At 41.3% G+C, this 23987-nt stretch overlaps 2 protein-coding genes across 5 annotated transcripts; one reads left to right on the top strand and one right to left on the bottom strand.

Annotated features, from left to right (window-relative positions):
- Positions 1 to 44: 44 nt before the first annotated feature.
- On the top strand, positions 45 to 6432 carry prkar2ab (protein kinase, cAMP-dependent, regulatory, type II, alpha, B). Of its 2 annotated transcripts, XM_046383747.1 has the most exons (10): positions 45 to 1099; positions 1415 to 1450; positions 1535 to 1674; positions 2038 to 2144; positions 2238 to 2391; positions 2565 to 2666; positions 2760 to 2834; positions 2936 to 3001; positions 3167 to 3305; positions 4009 to 6432. In XM_046383747.1, the coding sequence occupies exons 1-10, from the start codon at positions 850 to 852 to the stop codon at positions 4131 to 4133; spliced, it is 1194 nt and encodes a 397-aa protein (XP_046239703.1). In that variant the 5' UTR covers positions 45 to 849; the 3' UTR covers positions 4134 to 6432. The 2 variants fall into 2 exon arrangements, with proteins under 2 accessions (XP_046239703.1, XP_046239702.1); XM_046383746.1 differs by having other exon boundaries at positions 2565 to 2834.
- On the bottom strand, positions 5683 to 23741 carry si:ch1073-335m2.2 (msx2-interacting protein). Of its 3 annotated transcripts, none has more exons than XM_046383708.1 (15): positions 23443 to 23741; positions 21884 to 22198; positions 18545 to 19018; positions 18242 to 18396; positions 17137 to 17337; positions 16843 to 16994; positions 16642 to 16767; positions 16429 to 16542; positions 16215 to 16328; positions 15982 to 16082; positions 8431 to 15772; positions 8019 to 8087; positions 7719 to 7913; positions 7473 to 7631; positions 5683 to 6743 (listed from the first exon to the last, which is right to left on the bottom strand). In XM_046383708.1, exons 1-15 carry the CDS (start codon positions 23523 to 23525, stop codon positions 6612 to 6614), a joined length of 9732 nt encoding a protein of 3243 aa, XP_046239664.1. In that variant the 5' UTR covers positions 23526 to 23741; the 3' UTR covers positions 5683 to 6611. The 3 variants fall into 3 exon arrangements, with proteins under 3 accessions (XP_046239664.1, XP_046239663.1, XP_046239665.1); XM_046383707.1 differs by having other exon boundaries at positions 18545 to 19021; XM_046383709.1 differs by lacking the exons at positions 21884 to 22198; positions 23443 to 23741 and adding an exon at positions 20166 to 20654 and having other exon boundaries at positions 18545 to 19021.
- Between the last annotated feature and the right edge of the window lie 246 nt (positions 23742 to 23987).

Below are 23987 nucleotides of genomic sequence, written 5' to 3' on the forward strand. Positions count from 1 at the left end.
TAACATTATTTATACTGAAGCAAATAAGTAAAACAACAGAAATACTCCAGCAAAAAGAATTAGAAGAAAGAATTAAAATGTCTAACGAATGCACAGAGCTTAGTACGTAGAACCTCTTTCCACGATACAAATGTAATAATGTCAATTCAGTGATTAATTGAAGGTATTTCTGTTTGTTCTATTAAGGCATTTAATGATCAAATTAAAAGTAGCACATTTCGGGCCCTCAGATAGACGACCACTAAACTTGACAAGACTAAAATATATGTTAGGGATTCACCTCAGCATGTCCAGCAGCTGCAGAATGACAAAATGACATGAAGTAGACTTGACTTTTGAATAGGCATGATGAGCTTTTTCCGAGAAAGTCTGTCTCCATCAAACTGAAACTGAAACTCCTCCCTTCTGTATTTCAGTTTTATATACCAAGAGTTACTTTTTGTAAGACCCTTATAAAGTTTTTGCATTTTACATCCTGCAGCTGACACCAGGCTGACTCCAGTTCTCTCTCTCTCCCCCTCTGTTGTTGCTTTGCCAAATCAACTTCTGAGGCGAAATCCATCACACAGCCTTTAATTACATCTGATGTGAAAAGTCCTGGTCGATACTTTCCAGCTGGTTGTGCTAAATAAAGAAATCAATAAGCTGCTGACTGTTAGAGAAAGAGGGACAAGAGGAGGAGGAGTCGGGTTGCTCCTGTGGTGACAGTCCAGACAGAACTATGTTCATCAAATCTGGGGGACAAGCTGACGCCGACATTTGACATTTCAAATCTAAACATCTGATATTTAGATTTGGTTTTTGCAGTTAATTGTGAGCTATCCAGCCTGTGACCTCTGAACCTGCAGGATGAGTACTGTTGAGATACCAGCCGGTTTGAAAGAGCTTCTGCAGGGGTACACAGTGGAGGTGCTTCGCCGCAGGCCACCAGACTTGGTTGAGTTTGCAGTGCATCATTTTACCAAAATTCTGGAGAGCCAAAGAAATGATCATAGAGCCAAAAAACACAGTGCCAAACCTGCAAAGAAAGGAGTGACCTTCGAAACAAAGTCGAATAAGCCTAACAAGGACGATGAAGAGGAGGAAGAAGACACTGTTGGTGAGTGTTATCATATCTTTTCGTGTTTGAGCTTCAAATAGAAGATGCAATGTGTAAGAAATGCCATTTTGTTGACGTTTCAAACCACAGAGCTTCCTGGCGTCAGCGTCACATAAGGGAAAGTGTAGACCTACAAGATCATAGACGGGCAAATATCTGTGTGAACAAAACAGGCTAGAAACTGTCTACAGAGTAAAAAACAAACCACAGCTCCACCTCCAGCCAGCAGATCACATGACACAACAGTCATTAACCTAGAGAATTCATTATGCATATAAAAATGCAAAATTCACTGCTGCTTCCCTCTCTCTGCAGAGTCCACCACCAGTAAATACAACCGCAGAGTTTCAGGTCAGTGTCTGGACCAATATGTGCCATGAATATTAATATAGGTTGACCACACTTTAGTATTTGAACATGTTTGCCCTGCTGCAGTTTGTGCAGAGGCGTATAACCCTGATGACGACGAGGACAACGACGCGGAGCCTCGGGTCGTGCATCCTAAAACAGACGAGCAGCGTCGCAGACTTCAGGACGCCTGCAGAGATATTTTACTGTTTAAAACACTGGAGCAGGTACAACAGTGCAAATGAGCTTGGAAGGAAATGGTGGTCCTTGTTTTTAGATAAAATCTGAATATGAAGTTTAGGTTTGTAAGTAAGTAAGTAAGTGTGTGTGTGCGTATCAAAGCACACACAAAAAAAATTGACAAATCCCTCCAGACCTCAGATCTTTACAATCTCTTTGTCTGTCTCCTCTTCACTTTTCAGTTTTATTTCACTTAAGCTTTAAGGTTTTATCTTCTATTTTGCTGCACTTTTTAAAACTTAGTTATGTGTATTTTTATATTGCTTTGTGTCTCTATTATGTCTTGTCCAAAGCTTCATTCTGTTGCTCTGTATCATACAAATGAACTTGTCCTGCCTGATGTTGTCCAGGAGCAGTTCTCTGAGGTTTTGGATGCCATGTTCGAGGTGTTGGTCAAACCTCAGGAACACATCATAGACCAAGGAGATGATGGAGACAATTTCTATGTGATAGAGAAGTGAGTGATTGTTTATAATGTTCAAACTTCAGTACATTTTATCAGTCTTATAATGATTTCCACCCCGTGTGTGTGTGTGTGTATCATTCCCAGGGGTGTGTATGATATTTTTGTGCAGAAGGACGGAGTGAATGTGTGTGTTGGGAAGTACGACAATAAGGGCAGCTTTGGTGAGCTGGCACTCATGTACAACACGCCGCGAGCTGCCACAATCGTTGCAACGCAGGACGGCGCCCTGTGGGGGCTGGTGAGTCCAGGAAGGTCTTCAGAGCTTCACTGCAGCATAGAGTTTTAGAGTGTATGAATATGGTACTTAATACAGCAAGTTAACAGAGCAACAAGTTTACAGACAAGTTAAATCCTGATTGGTTTGTTTTGTTGTTGTTTTTTAGTTGTTGTTGTTGTTTCTTTTTTGTTCAGGATCGAGCCACATTTCACAGACTGATTGTGAAAAATAACGCGAAGAAGAGGAGGATGTACGAGGCCTTCATCGAGTCTGTTCCTCTTCTGAGGTCTCTTGAGGTTTGTATTAGGAACACAAAGAAAGGGAGAGTTAGTTCCCTCATTGTGTCTTGTGTTTGTTGTGTCATCTTGCTTCATTTGCTCTTCATCAAGCTCTCGGAGAGAATGAAGATTGTAGATGTTTTGGGAGCCCGAGTGTTTAAAGATGGAGGTCGCATAATAACACAGGTACAGTTTTGGGTCATTTGTATCTTTGGCTGCCGTTGTCTTAATCGGTAACAGGTCTGAATTAATAAATGTGGTGTTTCTGCTGCTTCCTGTGCTTGCAGGGGGAGGAGGCTGACTGTTTCTACATTGTGGAATCAGGGGAGGTGAAAATAATGATAAAAAGCAAAGTAAGTACAGTGTCCAGCACAATAACTGAAGCTCTTCTGTGAATTTGATTGCTAGTTTTTGCACTTACACAGATACAGTCTTTTATTTTGTTAATGTCCGGTAATGAGTGATGTTTATGCATGAAATGACTGCAGGAGTGAACGGTCACTTTGTGTTTGTCACAGACAAAGGCAGGCCAGCAGGATAACACAGAGGTTGAGGTGGCTCTGTGCTCTAGAGGGCAGTATTTTGGAGAGCTGGCACTGGTCACCAACAAACCTCGTGCAGCATCGGTTTATGCTGTGGGTGAAACCAAATGTTTAGGTATGCTGAAGACACCTTTGTTTGTCCTCCTTTGTTTCAAGAGTAGCAGCACAGTCAGTTTAGCTTTCTGTATCTCATTTTTAATGACTCTTGTTGGGCTGTTGAATGCAGCTGGCCTAAGGTGTTATGTCTGTAATTCAACATCCAATTAACAGTCCGCTCTTTTCATTGTCTCTTCTTGCAAATCTTATTCATTGGCTGGAATAATCTGTTGACATAGCAGTAATCAAACAAAATGCACTGCAACGTCTGAGGTACCACAAAAGGGGAATTAAAGAGGAAGCCTTAAGAACCTGATGACTTCTTTGATTTCCACTGCCAAACACTAAAAGCTGTACAGTTTGCAGGGGATGACAGAGCTAAAATGTTGACAGAGGCAGACTGGACAAATAGACACAACTGAACTGCATATCTGCTGTTGCATTGTGACTAAAAATATTTTTTTTATTCTTAAAAATAAAAAAATATATATTAATCTTTAAAATACATATCTTATTTTTCTTTTAACCGCGTGTTAGCATCATATTGTTACTCTGTAAAAAAAAAAACTGACAAACCCCTCTGCTGAGTTTGAAGTGGATCATAACAATATTAATCTATGGGCGTTTCCTTTTTTGAAAACCACAGACTCAACCTGTTAGGCAGGAAAACAAAATCCTGCAACAGGACAGCATAATCTAAATTAACTTTCTCTCTCTTTCAGTCATCGACATCCAGGCTTTTGAGCGTTTGCTGGGACCTTGTATGGACATCATGAAGAGGAACATCTCCCAGTATGAAGACCAGCTGGTGGCACTGTTTGGCTCCAGTGTTGATTTAAAACACTAAAATTTGTCATTTTAAAATGAAGTAGTACTTAAGTCAGACGTAGTGACAGTGCATGTAACACAATACAGTTATCTCCCCTTTGAAGCACATATAACACAGAGCCTTCTGTTTAATATCCTTTAAATGTACTGCTCCTTGTACATGTCAAAAATAAGTTATAAACATTTAGGTTGTGTATGTTTCTTGTCTGTTATTCCTGATATTTACCCAAAGAGTATCTGTATTTAAATATACCTCAGTGATAAACGAGCTTACAGCAGGTTAAGAGGACTGTGCAGAAGATGCACAACCTATCATCCTGTGGGCCAGCTTGCACAGCACCGGGACCCTGAAGCTGAAGCAGCTAAGTATTCAAATTCATTTTATTTAGACCTGTGTTTTTCCTACTGTGACATGTCCAAATATCCCATCGTCCTCAACTCTTAAATTATGAATCAGGATGTGTCCGAAAGGAGTGCAGAAACAGGACACATGAAATGGACAGCACCATTTATAATGTGATTTTCTCACTATGACAACTGCGTGTGTCTGCTTGTCAGATCTGTCGCTATCATTACGTGGCAATTTATTTCACTTTTTAGCAGCGCCACTTTAACACTGTACCCCTATAACACTGTCAGACTCACTGCGGAGAGTTTTTAGACAGTATATCAAACATTAACGCAGCAGAGGCAGAGGGGTCGTCTTTTTAACTGCGTCTGTTCGTCTTCCTTGTGAAAGCCTGACACCTACATTACCCACAATGCAATTACACTTCTGGCAGCCTAGTTGTAGTTTCAGGCATGTTATGAAAGCTACAAAGATAAGGAGCAGGGTACAGAGGTCTAGTAAGCTCTCTTCTAACTCCACACCCTCAGATTTTTTTTCATTTTCAGACTTCAGACCCAACAAGCATTCACTCAAGTGACACCACTTGAAATTTATCAGACTTTGCACAGCTTCCTTTGGAGCCATTAAAGGCTTTACACAACACACATGCAGTACCCCTTGCCAAGACGTGTATTCACTTATGTGTAAAATTTGTGGAGTTCAGTTTACAAACTAATGCCCATCAAACTTAAATAAAGTGGAATTAAATGGCAGAAATTTAAAAACAGTTGCAACTGAGGTACTGATTCTTTTGCCGTGTAAATTTCCAAATTCAGATTTAGAATTGTTGTTCATACACACAATTCATATTAATTCACTGTTATTTTACTACTACGAGTTTGACGTGGAAACTTGAAGACTCCAGTGAAGAGTACAGACTTTACAGTGAAGCAAGAGGAGTAGTCAAACTTGTGAAATTAAAAATATTTTCAGAACTTTTTAATGAGGCAGAAGGAATAGGTGCCATTTCAAGGACAATATTCTTGTATGTCTTAATACTTGTGGAGTACTGCACCATTTCTCTTTTGCACTCAGTAAACACGTCAGTAACGTGCAACCCTGTTTTAAATGGCATACCTTGTGTATTAAAGTGAGGGAGATCACACATCAGTTCTTTAAAAAGAAACATTCTTGCCAAGTCACACACACAACATAAAAATAAAGGATTATATCTTAAATATTCAAGTTTTCTGGAGTTTGTTTTATTTGAGTTACAAAATATGAAGTGCCATCAGCAGACTCCACAGAAGAGTTTGCCAACCTTCTTGTCTTAAAGTATTTACACCAAAAAAGAAAAAAGAAAAAAAAAAAAATCAAGGATCCATCTAAATCCACTTTCTGTATTCTTGTATGTCCCAGAGTTCAAGTCTCTGTCAAGTTGTCCAAGTTCCATAGTCAGAGTTTAAATATTTAAAATATTTACAATGTCCTGTATTCAAAACCTCCCAAATCAAATTGTAGCTTGTTCAATGCAAAGGCAGGCGTAACTGCTTCAGTAGTGTGAGAAGATGAGCAGAGCTGGTGGAATTAAAGGAGCTTTTAAACGAATGTGGTCCTCTACAGGGTCTCCAAAGGTTGACATTTCTTCCTCCTCTAAAGAAAGCCAGGGGGAGGAAGTCTGTACATAATTAGTTAAAATCATATGTTCAAATGTCTTTTCAGCCACTGCAGTACAACAGCTTCAATGATCCTCTGTTGTGAAGAAATTAATATGACAATCAATAAAAGACAGATGAAAGAAAAAGGCCACCCAGATAGTCACTCATTCTTGTTCATCAAACATCCTCATTTTCCCTCAGAGCATCTCCGAACAGTAAAATAAAATGCCAATAAATAGAAATACAGCAGAGAAATTGTCAAATAAGACTGATTCTGGTTTGGTCCATCCCTGAGTTCTTTTGAGAAGGACAAAAATACCAGAGTGACAAAATAAAAAAATAAAAAAATAAAAAAAAAGGTCTGATGGGGGGAAAAAAAAGAAAAAGGTTGATAGGGTACACCCTACACATTCCCACTGTGTCCAAGAAAAAAACAATTCTCATATTCCTCTGGTTTCCTGAGGCTCATCAGCAAGAAAATCCATCGATGGGACATTCCCAACAGTCAAGGTTACACAGAGGTGATGACAATCATGAGGTGCGGTGAAATGCTGGAGATCCTGTTCAGAAGGTCAGGAGCAAGCTGGGATAAGTGGCTCTCTGAAAATTCGCATGGTGGAAAAATCTGTAGCACATAGGCAGGCTGGACAAAAAAAACAGAAAACATCAATTACACACTGGAAATTACAGAGAATCAACAAATGATACTAGGTGTGTTTTATAAGCAAGATTACAAACCAGGTTTACCAGGGCTTGTTACTATGGAAACTTATCTCTCCAGATGAACCTACTTGAGAGGTACCTGCATTTAAGTTTTCACGTTTGGAAAATGAAACACTGAATAGATTATAATAGAATTTCTTGATGTAGATAAACTAATCGATTAAATAAGTATTCCTGCTTTACAGCTGAGATAAGAGAGCTGAATTCATCTGCACATCTGTCAAAGCCAGAGCTCTTCACTGGTCTACACCATACACTTAAAGTTCATTTTTGCATTGTTAATTGTTGCGGGCTAGTTTCTGCTTTATTTACTACTCTCCATATTTATATATTCAGTACGAGCTCCTCTGTGGCTGTGAATGCTGTTTCATATCCACATGTCTGCAAATTGCACAGTGCAGACCTGTGTTTCAAAGTCATGAAATAAACCAGACTTTTGACACTGTCTGCTCTGAGTTAGCTTTTTGATACAGATAAATCCTGGTTCAGTTTGATAGGCTGATTCAGATAGTAGTTTTAAAGGAAACTGTTCACACATGAATGATACATGCAAGGTAGATCAGTTCAAAGAATCTAATAATATACCTTAAAATTTTTTTTAAAAAATACAAAAACTCTTTCCTCAAACATATCAAAAATCACACTGTACCTGATTGGAACCTGGGTTAGGGATATTGATGATACCAGCAGCCAACTTTGTCTGTAAATAGTTGATGAAAGCGGCCTTAAGAGCTTGAGTTTGGTTTAGGACATCTTCTTGATCTCGTCCACATGGCAGAGCAAGGAGCAGACAGAAGTCACTGTCTCCCTATAGAGGTGGGGAAAAAAGGCCAATGTTGTTAACCGATTGATTTTAATGCAAAATGATTCAATGGGTCCAACAAAAGACACATACAGTCATTCTTCGTGCTACACTTTCCAGCTGTGAAGCCTCTAGTCTCATTCTCTGGACAATCCTAAGCAATGTGCCTCCTTCTTGTAGGGGCAGCGATCGATGAGCCAACGCTTTGTTGCCACAGACAAAATGCAACTGGACTGCAGCTGTGTCATTCTTCAGTGCCAACAGGCCTTGCCATACAATGGGGTATTTCTGTTAAAACATGAGACAAAACAGACATTTATGTCAGCCAACGCCAGTTCTTGTTCAACAACCACAAACAAAACTTAAAATTGTTATGAGTAGTTTTTGTCTTACCGTGAGCAACTGCATCATATTAACAGGCTGTGTCATCTTTCCATCTGGCTTAGCCTGGAGGTCTGCACCCTACGGAAGAAACAAAAAAAATGAATGCATCATAAACACTTTCTGGAACATGAATGTACATTTGAACATAAACTTAGCTGGCCAGTCTATTATTGTCTGCCCAGTTTATATTATGCTCAACTGAATATTAAAAAACCTTCTCAGTATAATGCCAAACAATTAAAAACATCATAAACCACAGTTTTCAAAATGACCATGAAGTCAAATCAACACCTCTTTTAAACTGTTTCAACAAAAAAATTAACATTTTAAACTTCATGAAGGTAGGATTTAATACATGCGTATTAGACTAAATCAGCTAAGTGTACCTTATAATCTGGAATGTTAAGTACAGTGAACTCACCATGGTTGGTGTGACGCTCAGTGGTGGCTGGTTAAGTCCAACAGAAGAGGTCTCTGGTATTTGAGAATGGATGCCTCTTGTGTTTGAGTACATCCCTGAGTATTCTGGGAATGAGCTGCTAGGTCCTGGTGTTATTAGCTGAACTCTCTGGGGAGATGCCATTGCTTGCCCAGATTGTCGGATCCCCATCATTCCATCTTTAGGATGAGGAGAATGTGGCCTCTTGGCCTCTAATGGCTTCGCTATATCCTTGTCTGACACACCTTTAGCTAAAATATGTGCTCGTGGAGACAAAGATAAGGGTAGGTTTGAGGGCGCTGAAGATGTGGGCAGAGTTTCTTGAATGTGTCCTGAATGAGGGTCTGAGGCCAAACGTTCTCCCTGCTGGTGCAAGAGCGCTCGTATATCTCTTTGTGTCATGTATGGTTCCAACTGGACACCACTCCGCAATGGCCCACGAGGATCTGACTGCATGGGCTCCGGTTTTATCTGTGTGGCAGTTTGTCTTCCTGGAGCCTGGTGGAAGCGTCTGGTTTCTTCCTGTTCCCCCTCATGACTCCTCAAAGAACCAGGGTTTACCTTGAGAACTTTGTCTCTGCCAACAGTCTGTGGTGAGGTGGGCCGTGGTTGCATGGGACCAGACCAGGGAGAGGCAAGAGGCTCACTATGCATCCCATAGCTCATCACAGACAGCGGTGGAGTATTGACGCGAACATCTCCTTGGACGAGATGCCCCACTGGAATTGACTGCGTAACACGGTGAGGAGACATCCGTCCTAAGCCTCCAGGCACACTGTGAGGTGGCATGATAACTGACTGTTCTGGATGATGTACACCAGTGATAAACTGCTGCATGGCAGGATGGCCAGTGGACAACATCACTGGTATGCCCTTGGGTGAAGAGGAGCCTATGGGGGAGGACACTTTGGTAAACTGAGTGTGTGGATGACCTGACTTGCGAGGAGATCGCGGTTCCTGTTTGACCCCAGTAATATGGGAGGAAGCTCTGTCACCCGCTGCTGTAACAAAACCTACATGGTTGCCAGGTGGAGAGGGCAAATGGGGACTTATAGCAGGACTTATAGCAGAGGTCCAAGGTGGCTTAGCTCCATCTGTACTGTGAGAATCAGCACTGTCCATTTTCTTTTGATGTTTTACTGGCATGTAATCTTGATGGTAACTCAATACTTGCTGGTTACCCTGTGTGAGACGCTTCACTACTCCTTGAGGTCCAGATTGGTAAGCAGACTCCATCTTTTCCAAACCAGTGCTTTCTTGTTTAATTGAAGACAAAGCCGCCTGCATCTTACCAGGATGTCCGTGATCTGTCTGTGATGAAGGCCCCTTCTGAAGTCCTGAATGAGAATGACCATACAAATCTGGTTTTATCTGGGGCATGGATAACTGCTGAGATTCCATGTCACCTGCTGTTGCTTGAGGGATCTGACTTATTTTAGCACTAATCCTCTGTGGTCCCTCTGTTTTCTGGCCTGAGTGACTCAATACTACTACTCCTTCAGATGTATTTACTCTCAGACCTGGACATGATCCTGTACCAAGATTGGGACTCTCAACAATGAAGCGAGCAGCACTTCCTCCATCATCACCGACAGATGGCCCATGGTATGAACCAGTGTCATCTTTGCTGGACCTGTAGGTTGATTTGGGTAAAGCCATGTCCACACACGGATTTGCAATGTTCATATTTACTTTGTCCTCAGGCTCAGGAGGATTGCAAACACGGCTGATGACTGAGGTTCCAGTGGATGCAATAACAGAGATGACAGACTTTGTCTCCGGAGAGGGTAGTGAGGCTGTAGGTCTGACAATAGATGCAGCTGGATGGCCTGGCATTCTACCATCAGGTAGGGGTGATTTACTTGGCACAACAGCTGATGGAGGATTACTTTCAATGGGGTTCTGATCTCGCAGGGTGAGCAGACTACTAGCAACAGAACTACTCCCTGGCAGTGATATATTTTTGTGTTTCATAAGAATATGTCTCAAGTCACTTGTGTCTTGTTCAATATCCATGTTTTCAGAGTCTGAGGGTAAAAGCTGGTTTTCCTTAGATGCCAATGGCATAACAGGTGAAGGTGAGGCTCCTGTGTCTTTAGATGGCTGGCGCCAATCTGGTGGAGAAACAGGATTTCTGATTGTTTGATGAGTTGGTTGAATGGACCTGATGTTTGGCCGGTTTGCTAGTGGAGACAAGGAAGGGGAGATGCATTCAGGTGGCACCTGTTGAGACTTTGGGCATACTGGACTCTTAGATTGGGGGTTAACAGATTTAACATGCTGAATGCGTTCTTCAGAAGATGCCTCTGAATTTATATCTGTAGTCTTGACAGCTGAAGGCTCAGCTTCTGACTTCCACGTAGTAGGAGTAATAACCGTAGCAGTCGCTGCTGACGGAGTTGATTCTGGAACAATCTTTACACTGGAAGCTGTGCTATCTGTTAAAGGAGTTGCCAGTTCCTCAGTTACTGAATGTCCCTCCTTCAAATCCTTCCTCACTTGCTTTTGTCCTTTAGGACATTTGGGTGTTTTGGGTCTTCCCCTGGTGCCCTTTTTAGGCGTGGTTGGATACACAGGCTCCTCCTGTACTGCAGTTGTATTAGTTTCAGGTTCCTCTTCCTTGCCAGGCTGAATGAAGTCTTGCATCTCAGGTTCTGATCCTAGATCTGCATTTGGTGGTGGTGCTTGAGTTTCAGATACAGTTGCTTCCTCAGTGGTTATGGAGTCAATAGCAGCCATGAGTTCTGTCTCGCTAGCAGGGTTAGAAGGTTTTTCTTCCTCTGGATCAGTTCTTACTTCAGCAGGTGGGACAGGTGGTGTTGGTGGTTTGGCTGGAAAAGCTGGAACTGTCAGTTTAGCAATGTTTTCGACAGCCTGCTCCAATTCCAACTCCTGTAAAATTAAGCTTTGTGGTGTTTCCAGGAGCTCCTTCTTCTCCAAAGTGGCATTTTCCTTTTCTTCACTCATGGAGCCTCCTTTGTTAACATTAGTGCACTTTGAAACATGATCACTTTTTGAAGAATTCTCTTGATTACCAAGCTCATCATCCCCTAACTGAAGAAGATCTTTCACCTCTGTGACATTTAGCCTGATTTTGAGGTTCTTGAGGACAGGAGATTTAGGATTCCTTGTCAGCTTGCTTTTTCCTCTGGTGGGTTTCTCTTCAAAGCTTGAGGAATCAGTCTCTTTCCCATTTGACTTACCTTCACAAGCCTTTTCATGCATAACATCTTTATCTCTACTTATTTCTCTTCCTTGTTTGTCTTTCTCCTCTTTCTTTTGGTCAGCTTTTGTGGATGGATCATCTTTACATGAACTTGATGAATCTTGCAAAGCCACGGAATCTTCATCTGTGAAATCCATTTCCTGATCATCATCCTCCGCCACCTCAGTTTTTTCCCCCTTCCTTGTTGATACAGATCCTAGAACTGCAGACGTCTGGTTCAACGCACTCTTTGTGGCATGAGGGGATGTTTTCCCTTTTGACATTCTTGGAATTCGTTCACCGCTTTCTGATTGATTTGAATCCGTGTCTTTAGTGTCCATTTGTGATTTTTCTACTTTAACTGCTGAATTCTCGTCTCTTTGTTTACGATTCTTGGGAGGGCGGCCCCGTTTAGTTGCAGGACTTGGACTTGGAGCAGGTGGGTCCTGTTCGATATTTTGTTGTTGCGTTGCTTCCTTGTCTGTACCTCGCTTTCGTGCAGCGCGCGGTGACTCTGTCATTTCCTTCCCGGAACGAACTGGCACCTCATCTTCAACTGGGGTGGCATACACAGATTTTACATTTCTTCTTCTTGCTCTGGCTAATGGTATGCTGCTCTGCTCCAATATATCAGAATCTGACCCATGAAGAGGAGATTTGCCAGTGGACTTCAATTCAGCTCTTGGGGATGATCCACGTTTCACGCGCTCACTCTTGCGTGTTGCTTGTATCTCAGAACCAGAATTAGATACGACAGGAACTGGAGCAACTGGAGCAGGTTTGCATATTTCATTTTTTATTTCTTTTATTTTATGTTCTTTCTGAGGTGAGATTGTCTCATTATTTGCATCATTATCCACAGATATCTGCACTTTACTAACCTGAAGTTTCTTTTGTGGCTCAGGCTCTGTTATTGCTTTGCAAGTGGAATGGATCTGTTTTTTGACTACATCCACTTCCTCTGCAAGACTATGTGGTATAGGACTAGGGGCTTGCATTTCTGGTTGTGTGGTCTCATGCTCCAGCTCAGCTTCTGAACTGCTAACAAACTCATCATGAGAATCGCGGTGGCATGGGTTTTCCATAAAGGGAGGTTTTACATCCTCAACAATATCCAATTTCCGTTCAGAAGGAGAAAGCTTACATTTATCCACTGAGTAACTGGGTTCATGTGCTGCTATTCCCGAAGTTTCAGAATCAGATGTCATCTCAGTTGCCAAACTGTGCACTGGTACAACATTTTCATTTTCTTTTACCTCTTCCTTTACAAATGACGCAGGGAGACATGGATCAGGTGTTGGATTTAAAGTAACACATTTCTCCTCTGATGGAGGGTCCTTGACCACAGACTGGGTGACAGCAGTAGGTGTGTGTCGTGGTTCAGAGATCATCTCTTCAGCAGGACTGATGGGTTTCATTTCTGGCACATTGACAGATTCCGTCATTTCCGGCAACTGTAAAGGTTGCTGCTCTTGAACTGGTGCTTTTTCCTCTTTATTCTCATCCATGAGCACTGTGTCTTCTTTTGCCTCTTGCAGCTCTTGGGTTTTATTCTTCTGTTGTTGTAGTCGCATAAGTTCCAGAAAACGACTATGGAAAAGGACAACTGGCCCTGAGTCAAGTTCACTATCTCCCGTCCCTGTCTGACCTGGCTGCTGGTTTTGCGTTTGCTCAGGTTCTTCATGTTTGCGTTCCAAGTGCTGAAGTCGTCTAGAGTCCAGCTCAAAGACAGGGCTGTGAAGGAAGCGGGAGGCAAATAGTTCCCTGCGTTCCTGCTCCTCTGGCTTAGGCTCCTCCTTTCTGTCATCAAGTTTATCTTCAGATCCACTTCGAATCTTTTTCTTTTTCATGTACCAGGAGGGTGTAGGTCGCGGTGTTGATTCTACCTTTTCAGTGTCCTTTCTGTTGCGGAAAGTTGCAAAGTGAGAATCATAATCTAAAAATGACCAGTTATCCTCTCTGGAAGATGACAGAGATTTTGCACGTTCGAGCAGAGCCTTTGTATCAGGTGTGATGGTCTGATCAAGTGCAAAGGAGTAGAATTTGTTCCTTTCGAGCTGTGCTAGTTTGGGGTCTGCAAACCTGTCAACCCTTGGCCTGTCTGAAAAAGGCATAGACGTTGAGGGCATAGGAGAGTGTGGTTTGGCGTCTCTGTCCTCCTCAGGGTCAGATCGTACCTCCCCAGGCTCTAAGTCATGCCAAATACCATATTCCAAACGCTTGCGATTGTGAATGTTTTTACCAAGACTTCTAGAAAAGTTCAGGTCAGGAATTAAGTCTTGTTTCACTCTGCTCTCCCATCTCTTTTGTTGCTCTTCTTCCACACTAAGTAATGGGGTGTTTGGCTTGTTTACTTGTGTGTTATGTGTCCTTTTGACTAATATCTCCAGATCTGTGTGAATTTTTTCTTCATTTCTACTTAATTCTTTCGGAGAAGGATCCACAAAGTCCTCATCTGCATGGTGAGAAAACTGCTGATGTCCTGGAGATGCAATGTTCCAGTCAGGATCTTCACTTTTTTGTCTGAAGCTCCTATAGACACGCTCCCTCTTAACCCCAGAGTCAGTGTCGAATTGGTCTAGTTTCTTTAGTTTATGAGATGGAAAGTTATCTGTGACATCCTCAGGTGGTTTACCAACCTCATGCACAAGACTTCTATGTTCCAAGTCCTCTGTTTCACTTCCTTGGGGACTTCCTGGTTTGTCAAGTTTGTCTGATGACTCACGCTGCTGTTGCTGTTGGTGCAACCGTCTATTTTGCTCCATTTGCTTCCGGTAACTCTGAGAGAGGTCAATATCAACATGGTCTTCCTTGTTCTTAGCACTTTTATCAGTGTCAGCATTCTGAGCACCAAATTTGAAAGCAGCATGGTGTTCCTGTTCCCTGATACTGCTTTGGTCTGTGTTCCCCTCATGTGAAAACCTTCTAGATGAAGTGTGCCCTGGATGTCGTTTTGACTCTGGTTCTAAAGATCCCTCTGATTTCTCTCTTTGTCCTCTAAGGTCCTCTTGGCCATCCTTCTGAGTGCCACTTTTATCAGTTTTGAGTCTTAAATCTCTCCGTTGTGTGTCTTTGTGTTTATCACTGTCTGACTCTTTCAAGTATACAGCACTGGTACCAAAGTCAGTGGACTGAATACCATCCTCCTCCTCATGCCTGCTTCTTTTCTGACGAATAGCTCTTCCACTGGAATCAGCAAAGCGCCTTTTTCTAGCAGCAAGACGATCTGAATCCACTGATGAATCTTTACCATCATTTCCAGTATCAGACTTCACATGTTTCTTGAGTCGACTTTTTCCATCCAAGTCTGAATTCTCACCTTTACTCATTTCAGATCTCTCACTTTTTACAGAGTCATGATGAGCAGCTGACAACTGACTTCCAGAAAGAGAGTCGCCATCCCCTTTACATTTCTGCCTTTCATAAGCATCTTGGTCTGATCCCCTTCCTCTTCCAGAACCACCATCAAAACCAGTCTCAAGCTCTGATTCAGGCAGTGGGTTGGATGGGGATTGCCCCTTTGGTTTTCTTGATTTAATCTTCTCAGCTTTGTCACCTTTCTCCTTCCGTTTTGTACGTTTGGGTTTCTCAGCACCTGCCACACGATCTGGCTGACTGCTTTTCTCACTCTTGTCACTCTTCGAGGCATGTTCCAGCAGGGTCTTTTCAGATTTGTCGAAGTGTGGTGGTGACACTGAGCTCACACTACCACTGCGTTCTGAGGACTGGCTGTAAACCCGTCGTTCTGAGTCTCTGGGAGCACGCTCAGATGGTGAAGGAGATACTGTAGGAGTAACAGGTCGTCTGGGATGAGAAGGGCTCCACCTGCTGCGATCAGCTTCAAAACGTTCTCGCTCTCTTTCTCGCTCCCTTTGAATATATGTGTATTTTCGGATGTCTTGCTCAAATGGGTCTCTGTAGTCGCGGTAGTCTCTTGGGTCTTCATGATAACGTGGGTCGAAGTGATCACCCTGATAGTGTTCCAGTTCAGGAAAACGGTCTCTGCTGCGAGCAGCATAGTCTCTTCGAGCATCCTCTGGATAGAGCCCTGGGGTTCGTATATTCTCATAGTAAGCCCTTTCTGCCGTAAACTCATGGTATGGTGGTCTGCGATCCTCTCTGTAAAGTGAATGAAGAGAATAGGAAGAGAAAAAAAATAAATAATTCTGTTAACCTCAATAATTTCAACAGAAAGAAAAAATAGAAAAAATAAAATAAATAAATAAATCTTACAAATTCTATTAACTGTCAAATTTATGTCATTTTAAAAAGCTTTAAGTTGTCGATACTATCAGTTTCAAGCACTTAAACAACTATGGGAAATTTACCGTCGTTCAGGGGGAATTTCATAGAAGTCTCTAATGTCTTGACCAGATGCCTGCATAGACCGGTAGAATGCCATCTGACTCTCTTGACTCGCAAAATCCACCTTAAACAAATAAATAAGTTTAACACATAAACATGTATCATACATACAGGGATTGATGACTGACACCAAGAAATTGGTGAAACATGATTGGTGAAAAACATCTTTCATCAAGCATGTTTTGGCATCATTTACCTTTATTTTATTACCACCAATTTTCCAACCCTTGGTCTCCCTTACAGCTGCCTGAGCAAAATCTGTGTTGTTGTACAAGATGAGGGCCATCCCTTTCAATCTATCAAACACAACCTAAAAAGCAACAAAAACATACATTTAGAACTTTGAAAAATCAAATGGCATTAAAATCTAAAGCTGTATATATTAAGTAAGAGAAAATATAAAACCTTACCTTAACTACATGTCCATAACGGCAGAAATGTCGAGTGAGGTATTGCTCTGTAATACTGGATGCCAAACCATCTAGCCAAACACACGTTGTAGGCATACTCTTCCCAAAACCAAGCTTCAGGGATAAAGAGAACATCAAGCATATTATATACACTGGATGCAATAGATTGGAAAGCTATGCAAACTAGAAATGTTACTCCTGTTAAAACAATACCTTTAGTCTGTTGCTCCCCAGATACTCTCCATCCATCTTCTTAATGGCCTTGCAGACACTGGCAATATCGGAATACTGCACAAAGGCATACTGGGGAACTCCGTTTACTTTCTTGATGTCAATATCCTTGAGAAGACAAAATAATTAGAAACCCATATCAAATGTAACATTTACCAATTTATAAATCAAATGGTAGCATACCACAATTTCTCCAAAGCGTTGAAAAATGTCAAGAAGTTGTTGGTAACTGGTGGTCTTCTCAAGGTTGCCTATGAACAGTGTCCTTGTGGCCTTTGGGTGGAACTCATCTATCCGCCCATCCAAGGGCCTGAACTCATTTTCACTCTCAGTTTCTGAGGGAAGGGAGTTTACCACAAATATTACTTATATGCTATTACATGTCAAGCTCATATTATCTAATATGAACCCCCCAAAAGTGCTTGCTGGCACCAAGAATTCAAAAAGACGCTGTTTTGTGTATTTGTCAGTACTTACCAGGACCATTCCAGGCAGTGACTTCAATAAGCATGCCAAAGAACAGCTTTCCTTTGGAGACAGTGAGGGCTTTCTCTTGATCCTCCTGCTGTCTAAAGAACACCAAACCATAGCGGTCTTCTGATGCTCCGTGGATCTGCACTGAGGTCACTTTCCCATGTTTCTTGAACTCATGGAAAAGTCCATCTTTTAAACTTGTGTCTGTACAGGAAAAAAACAGATAATCCAATGCCCATCTTCAACATAAGTACTGACAACAACAGATTTTCCAATACCATCAAAATGGTCTAGTCCACACAGTATTAAAACATTTATTTTGATAAGAATTCATTCACCCATAAACCTGTGTAAGGGAATGATGCTTTTCATATTGCTGACTCTCTTTGTTCTCCTTTCACAGCTTCCTTTCACAGTCAGTGCTTACACTTTTCTAGTTTCCCCAATTTCTTACTGAAACTGTTGTAGGGGTGGGGTGGGTGTTGAATCCGCAATATACTATTTTTGTTCATTCTTTTTAAGCAGGACATCAAGCCTGATCTGGGTGTTTTGAATTTTTTTACTCTAAATGGGATGTTACAGAATGTAAGATTGTAGTACATTTGGTTCATTTATTAACATTAACTGGTAACAACACATCTGTGGAAATATTAGAAGCAGAATGATCAGTATACCAGTGGGCTCACATTCAAAATGAATGGGTCTAACCACTAAAATGCAATAATAAAGCAACCAACAAGACAAAATGAAGTTTAAGAAAAGACAACACAAGTGAATGATGATTCACTGATCGATTTTGAGTGATAAATCAAAATATTGTGCGCCTAACTGATTTACTTGATAAAAATTTTCTTGGCAGACAGTGTTTAATCTGAGGTCTTGGCATGTAAATAAAGTAAAGAGAACACTTGTAATCACTATAATAAAGACTGTAGGCCATACAAATCAACAGCACCCAACTGAAGACTACTAATGTGTATATTATCTACATTATAAATTAGAGTGGCCCAGGTAATTTATCTCTATGCTCAATTTTTACACAATGCCCTCTGGCCCATAAAGTCTTTATGAGGCTGAATTAAAACTTCTAAGCCATGCAGAAACTCACCTGTGGAGCGCACCGGAAGGTTCTGAACTTTAATTCCAAAGCTTCTTCGTGGCTCATCCGAGTCAAGCACCATAGAAGACTGAGTAGGTGCATGTGCAGCTGATGACTGAACAGAGCGTGCCCGAGACCCATCACTCGAGCTGCTGTTTGAATCACTGTTTTCACAAAATAAATAAATCAGAAAGCCAGAGAACAATGGTTAGACACATTTTTTAAGTCAAAGTATTTACTAATAATATTAATGAAAGTATTTATTCGCTCACCAAACCCCTGAAACCTGAAATGTTAACACAAATATCACACCTGCCACTACCCGTGCTGCTGGTGCTGCTGACAGAATCAGAGCTCGAAGATCTGCTCCTGGATCGAGATTGTGGGCCTCGCCCAGGGGACAAATGAGCTCTTTTAGGGGAATGAGGAGTTTTGGGGGTTTGTCCTGTGGTCCGTTGCGGGGAAGGGTGCCTTGACTGTGAGGAATGAGATGATCGGCTCCGACGGTGATGGTAGGTTCTATCAACACGTCGTCCTCTCTCATCTCTGTACAGGTCACGTCGTGTAGAACTAGTAAGAGTGAAGGGGTCTCGAATTCTAGAGTCAAAATGTGTGTCTGATGCCTCAAAGCTTCCACCAATAGCACTGCTCCCTGGGCCAGCAGCAGCAAACATAGATCGATCTCTGTAATAATCCGCGTTATAGTGACGCTGTCTGTCGAAAGTGCCGCTGCGTTCATGGTGTCCATATGGGCTGTGATCATATGCCCGTTCACGGCTTTCTGAGCTACTGTAAAATAAGAACAGGGTAGAGAGAGAAACAGGATTACTATGATTCTAAACAAAAAAGGCAAAACAAAAACAAATAAACAATTAAATGTTAAAGCACTCTGGGCACTGAAATTCACAACTGTGAAAATCCAAATGGCCAGAACAGCAAGGCCACAGCTGAGAGCAGGCCTGATAAGATGTGAGGTCAAATAAAATAGCTTAATGCTGGTATACAGAGCAGTGGCAGCACTGCTGCCTGTGACATTGTCTGCCTGTGACAATTTTTGATTTCTTAGCATCAAAAACTTCTAAAGGATTCCCATTTGTCTACCAAGAAGAAAAAAGTGCCAACATGTCTTGAAGAACTGCTTTTTTACATTTGAATGAGTTTGAGAATAAATGGTGCATTCATTCAGGTGACATTTGAGAGTTTACATTGTTTTACGTACTACAGATTAGAAAATTTAATCAAATTTATCACGACTGGACAAATGAGCTGCTTAATTTGACTCTGACATAATGGGGTCAAAATATCAAATGCTGGCACCATCTCTACATACTAAATATAAATATGTGCGTGGCTCAGATCTAGCATCTTACAATGACCTTTTATTTTCTGAGAGCAACAGAACCACCAATTAGCTAATTCTGCTATACATAAATTCATAAACAGTAAAAGGAATCAAAACCACTCCAGACTATCACAGTCTATAAAGCTTTCTTTGTTCTACTTATACAAACACATAAGTCTGCAGTACTGAAATGCTTCTCATATTTAATTTAAAATATTAAGTACTTTTGACTACTCCGGATGTCCAGGGGAGTTGATTTCAGAGGCTAAATGTTCATGAAATATTGCTGGTAAGAACATATCAAAATAAAGTATTTCTCTTAAATAATCGACTGGACAAGTCTCCTATCAAGGAGATAAGGAGGTACTGAAATTTAAAATGTCATACAGAGTTCATATCCGTGTATTCAATATGAAAACAATATTTTGTAATACTTATGAGTAATACATATATACATTTATAGATGACTTTTGGAAAATATATACTTGTCCTCTCATCAAATTAATATTTTCTACAAAAGCAGTGCAAAACCTAAACAGCACTAAGGAAGATTATAGAAAGAAAATATGCAGAGGGCAGAGCAATACCAACCTTTTGGAAAAGAAGTTACCGAAACTAATCCAAATCAAATCTAGGAGCTCAGAATGTGCGAGCCCGAATGAAAAACCAAGGGGGGAAAAAAATCAATTGATCTAATTAGGCAAAAACGGTTCTCTTGAATCGCATTGCCCGTTATCTTCAAATAGTGTGGAGCACCAGGCCAGTGGATTGTTGATGTATAATCCATAGTTAGGCTACTTATTTCTCTTCACTGGATGGAAAAAGGGGAAAAACAAAACAATCACAGAAATGGATATCTTTCTATTTCAGGGCATGTGGTAAGAAAAATAGTGGAAATTAAGACCCTAATAAATAAATATGGAATTAAAAAAAAAAGATGATGAACTGTAATTATCGCATTCCAGGTTGACTTTACAAGTAAGTTGTTGCCCAAATGGAAAATACATCCAAGTGGATCAGTCTTGTCTTGCAGTACGAGGAAGTAGTATGTTCCAAATGTTAGGCTTCAAGTAAATTTAAAAAAAAACAACAAAAAAAAAAATAGGTCAAAAATGTATTCCACTGGTGAACTGTTTAACATCACACGAGCTTGCAGAATTACAGACACTATGATCACAGCACATAAAATCCTCATGGGCTCATAGGCATAACATAATTCCATAATCCATCGATTTTATCAGGTCATATGGGAAGGCTTCATCTTTCTGTAGTAACATTTCAAGTTACTTTGAAAAAGCTGTCTTCAGCTCTGTAACATACTTGCTCGAGTGCTCTTCTCCTCACTGAGGCCTCACACAGCTACATCCACTTGCGAGTAATCCAAATGAATAGCAGCTACACCTATCCATACTAGGGTCCACACCAGTACATCCAACATTTGGTATGGGTATTGTGTACATCCAGGAGTGTACATCCGAACTATGTGGTCTTCGTCTGTCTTCAGGGCCATCAATACAAATCAAGGATAGCTCCACAAACTTTGCTGATTGGTTGTTTGGATCCTCAGGTGTTCTTGCAAAGTCTTCTAGCTTCCATATTTGGGACAAAACGTGAGTATATATAGTTAATCTCATCCTAAAATGACTTAGATAGCCTAGGACATAAGCACTACTTCTGTCTTTCTTGTGATGTGTAAAGAAAAAACAACAACTTAACTTTCTTCCATCCGCTCAATCAAAATTTTAATCCAGAACAGGCCGTATCCACATGGGAAAAAATGTAAAAGTAGTCCAACCATCAGCTGTTGCCAAGAGGAAAAAACAATTGACAACCCAAGATGGGAGATCCTTAAATTAATTACATATTGCCTGAATAGATTCTTCACAGAAAAGTACATCCTTCATAATGGGGATTTACTTCCAGTTTCAAGCGATTCCAAGTAAAAATCAAGGTAAGATCCAATGTTTAGGAGAAAAATGTTTTTGAAAATATCCAAAAGCTCCCCAAGGCAGTTTCCCACAAAATGTAATAAATCCAAAACTCACCAGGATATTCCTTGCAGATGTAATATCCAAACCAGATGTCAAACCTTGAATTATAGTTACCTTACCAAATGATAATGTAGTTAATTTATTTAGATCCCATGGGAAAGGCAAGTCAATTATGATGAAAAGTGAATCCCTAATTACCTTTGTGTAACCCCCTCAAGGAACATGTCCCTCACGAATAACCCCACTATGTGTTTAGGCTTTACACCTATCCAAAACCTAGATTCCCCAGGATTTTAAGGGGAGGCCGTGTCCACTTACCCATCTATTCTCCGTTCATAACGTCCCTCTCTGGTGTGAAGGGACACAGGTGGGCCAAACACAGGACCAACTGTTCCCCTAGAGAATCCTGTAACATCTCGACTGCTCGAGGGGGAGCTGTCTTCAAGGCCCCGAACAGCACTAGGCACTGACCCAGGCTCATTGTAGTCAGTCCGAAGGTCTCTGTCTCCCATCTTGTTGACAGCATTGTGAGCCTTCTGTGCACTTTTGATATCCACAAAATCCACAAAGGCTGCAACACCACCCTCTGACCCTCGCTTCCGCAGCACTTTAACACTTTCCACGCGCCCATACCTGAGAAAGAATTAAAATGAAAACAAAGAGGAAATTACATATACACCAGCTAACAATAGGTTAAGTGCAGCTGTATCTCTGTATGTCAGAGTGAGGCAAAGAAACAACAGAAGAGGCGCCGATACACTAAACAAAACATAATAATTTGCGTACACTTATAAACATAAGCACGTTTCCACTGTTTCCTTTTAGGGTACCACACAGAAATTAACTGTCTGAACATACTAAAGAGACTTATAGTCTGATATCATTATGCTGCAAGATTACGCTTGTTGTCACATATTAATGAACGCGTTTAAAGTCTTAATGTTATTAAGCATGCCCCTAGAACATATTACAGATGTCTGTGTTTAACAACTACAAAAAGCATAAACGCATAACAGTCACTAGGCCACTAATAATACGGTGCTGAAACGTCTTCCACAACCTGTAACTGTTGTGTTACAGATAAGTCTGAGTTACTCGAACAGCCTTAACTCACGTATCAAATGATTAGGAAGTATAACGTTACATGGCTTAAAATTACTTCTATGAGCACAGAGAAGCACAAAAAAAAATCATTCAGCCACTTCTCTTGCATACTAACTGGAACAAAATCTGAATCCACGACTAGTAACTTGGACAAATTAGAAAGCAACACAGTATCTTAGCCGAGTTTAACAGCGATGGCTACCGACGTCAAGCAGCTCAACAACTTGCTAACATTTAATTATTTGTCCTGTGGGATCACCGATCTGTCGCACATCTTGGATTCACTACATTTCAATAGTTCTCTAATGTCAGTTAACAAAAAAATAAGTTACGTGTCAGAAGTGTCCAGTGGCAAAAATAACACAAGTCAGCTAATGTTATTTGACCCGCTGACGAGCTAACGCTAGCTGCCTTTTGGCTTGTACTGATTATGATAACGTCTTCCCACAAAATGGTTGGTTGGGTGGTAGCTCGGTGGCTAGCAAACCAAGCTACTTACCTCCTGGCATTGGCAAAAGTTAACCAAATATCTTAAATCGTAAACATTTATACTTAAATCGTTTTCTTTCCGACATCCCGATTTAGTAAATATCGGTGTGCTGCAATCAAACACATGTAGCAAATTTGAAACCTCCCGGACCTGTAAAACTTAAAAATGCTAACGTTAGCAGCATTAGCATTAGTCGCCGTCTACCCAGCGAAACTAGCTAACGTTAGGACTGCGCCTAGCGCGCGCTACTTCGCCAACAGAGGGTTCCTCTTGCGTAACCTACCGTTTAAAATGCTCCACAATTTTCTCTTCTCGAACATGTTCGGGTAAATTTCCCACCCAGAGGTGTCTGGTTTCCCGAACCATCTTGTGCTAGTCTTTCCCCGTTCACACACATATGATCTCGCACGTTTCTAATCCCTGCCGGTCGGAGGTCTGCCTGAACAAAATGAACGACAGTAGACTCCGTGAATAATCTGGGCCTGGTGGACTGCTGTCCGTTTAGCTTTAGCTGCTGCGTCCTCGATCCGCTCACGTGAACGTGCGTGATCCTCGCGCCTGGTGTTCTCAGGTACGAGCTGCGCGTTCCCAACTTACTGTGCGGCGCATGCTCGACAGTGACGAATATGTAAAGCAGTGAGCACATGATTTCTTCCAGAGAGTCGAACAGAAGACCGTGAGCAAGATTTGTGTGTGGAGTCGCTGCGGTAACGTGTCCAAAGGTAATCGACATGGACTGTAAAACGTCACAGTAGCATAGAAAGCAGACATCTTTTAATGTGCCAGTATTGGATAAAAGCTGAGCTGTTGCTGAATTATTTGATAAAA

This window comes from Scatophagus argus, chromosome 3, assembly GCF_020382885.2.
Source record: "Scatophagus argus isolate fScaArg1 chromosome 3, fScaArg1.pri, whole genome shotgun sequence".
NCBI classification, from domain to species: domain Eukaryota; kingdom Metazoa; phylum Chordata; class Actinopteri; family Scatophagidae; genus Scatophagus; species Scatophagus argus.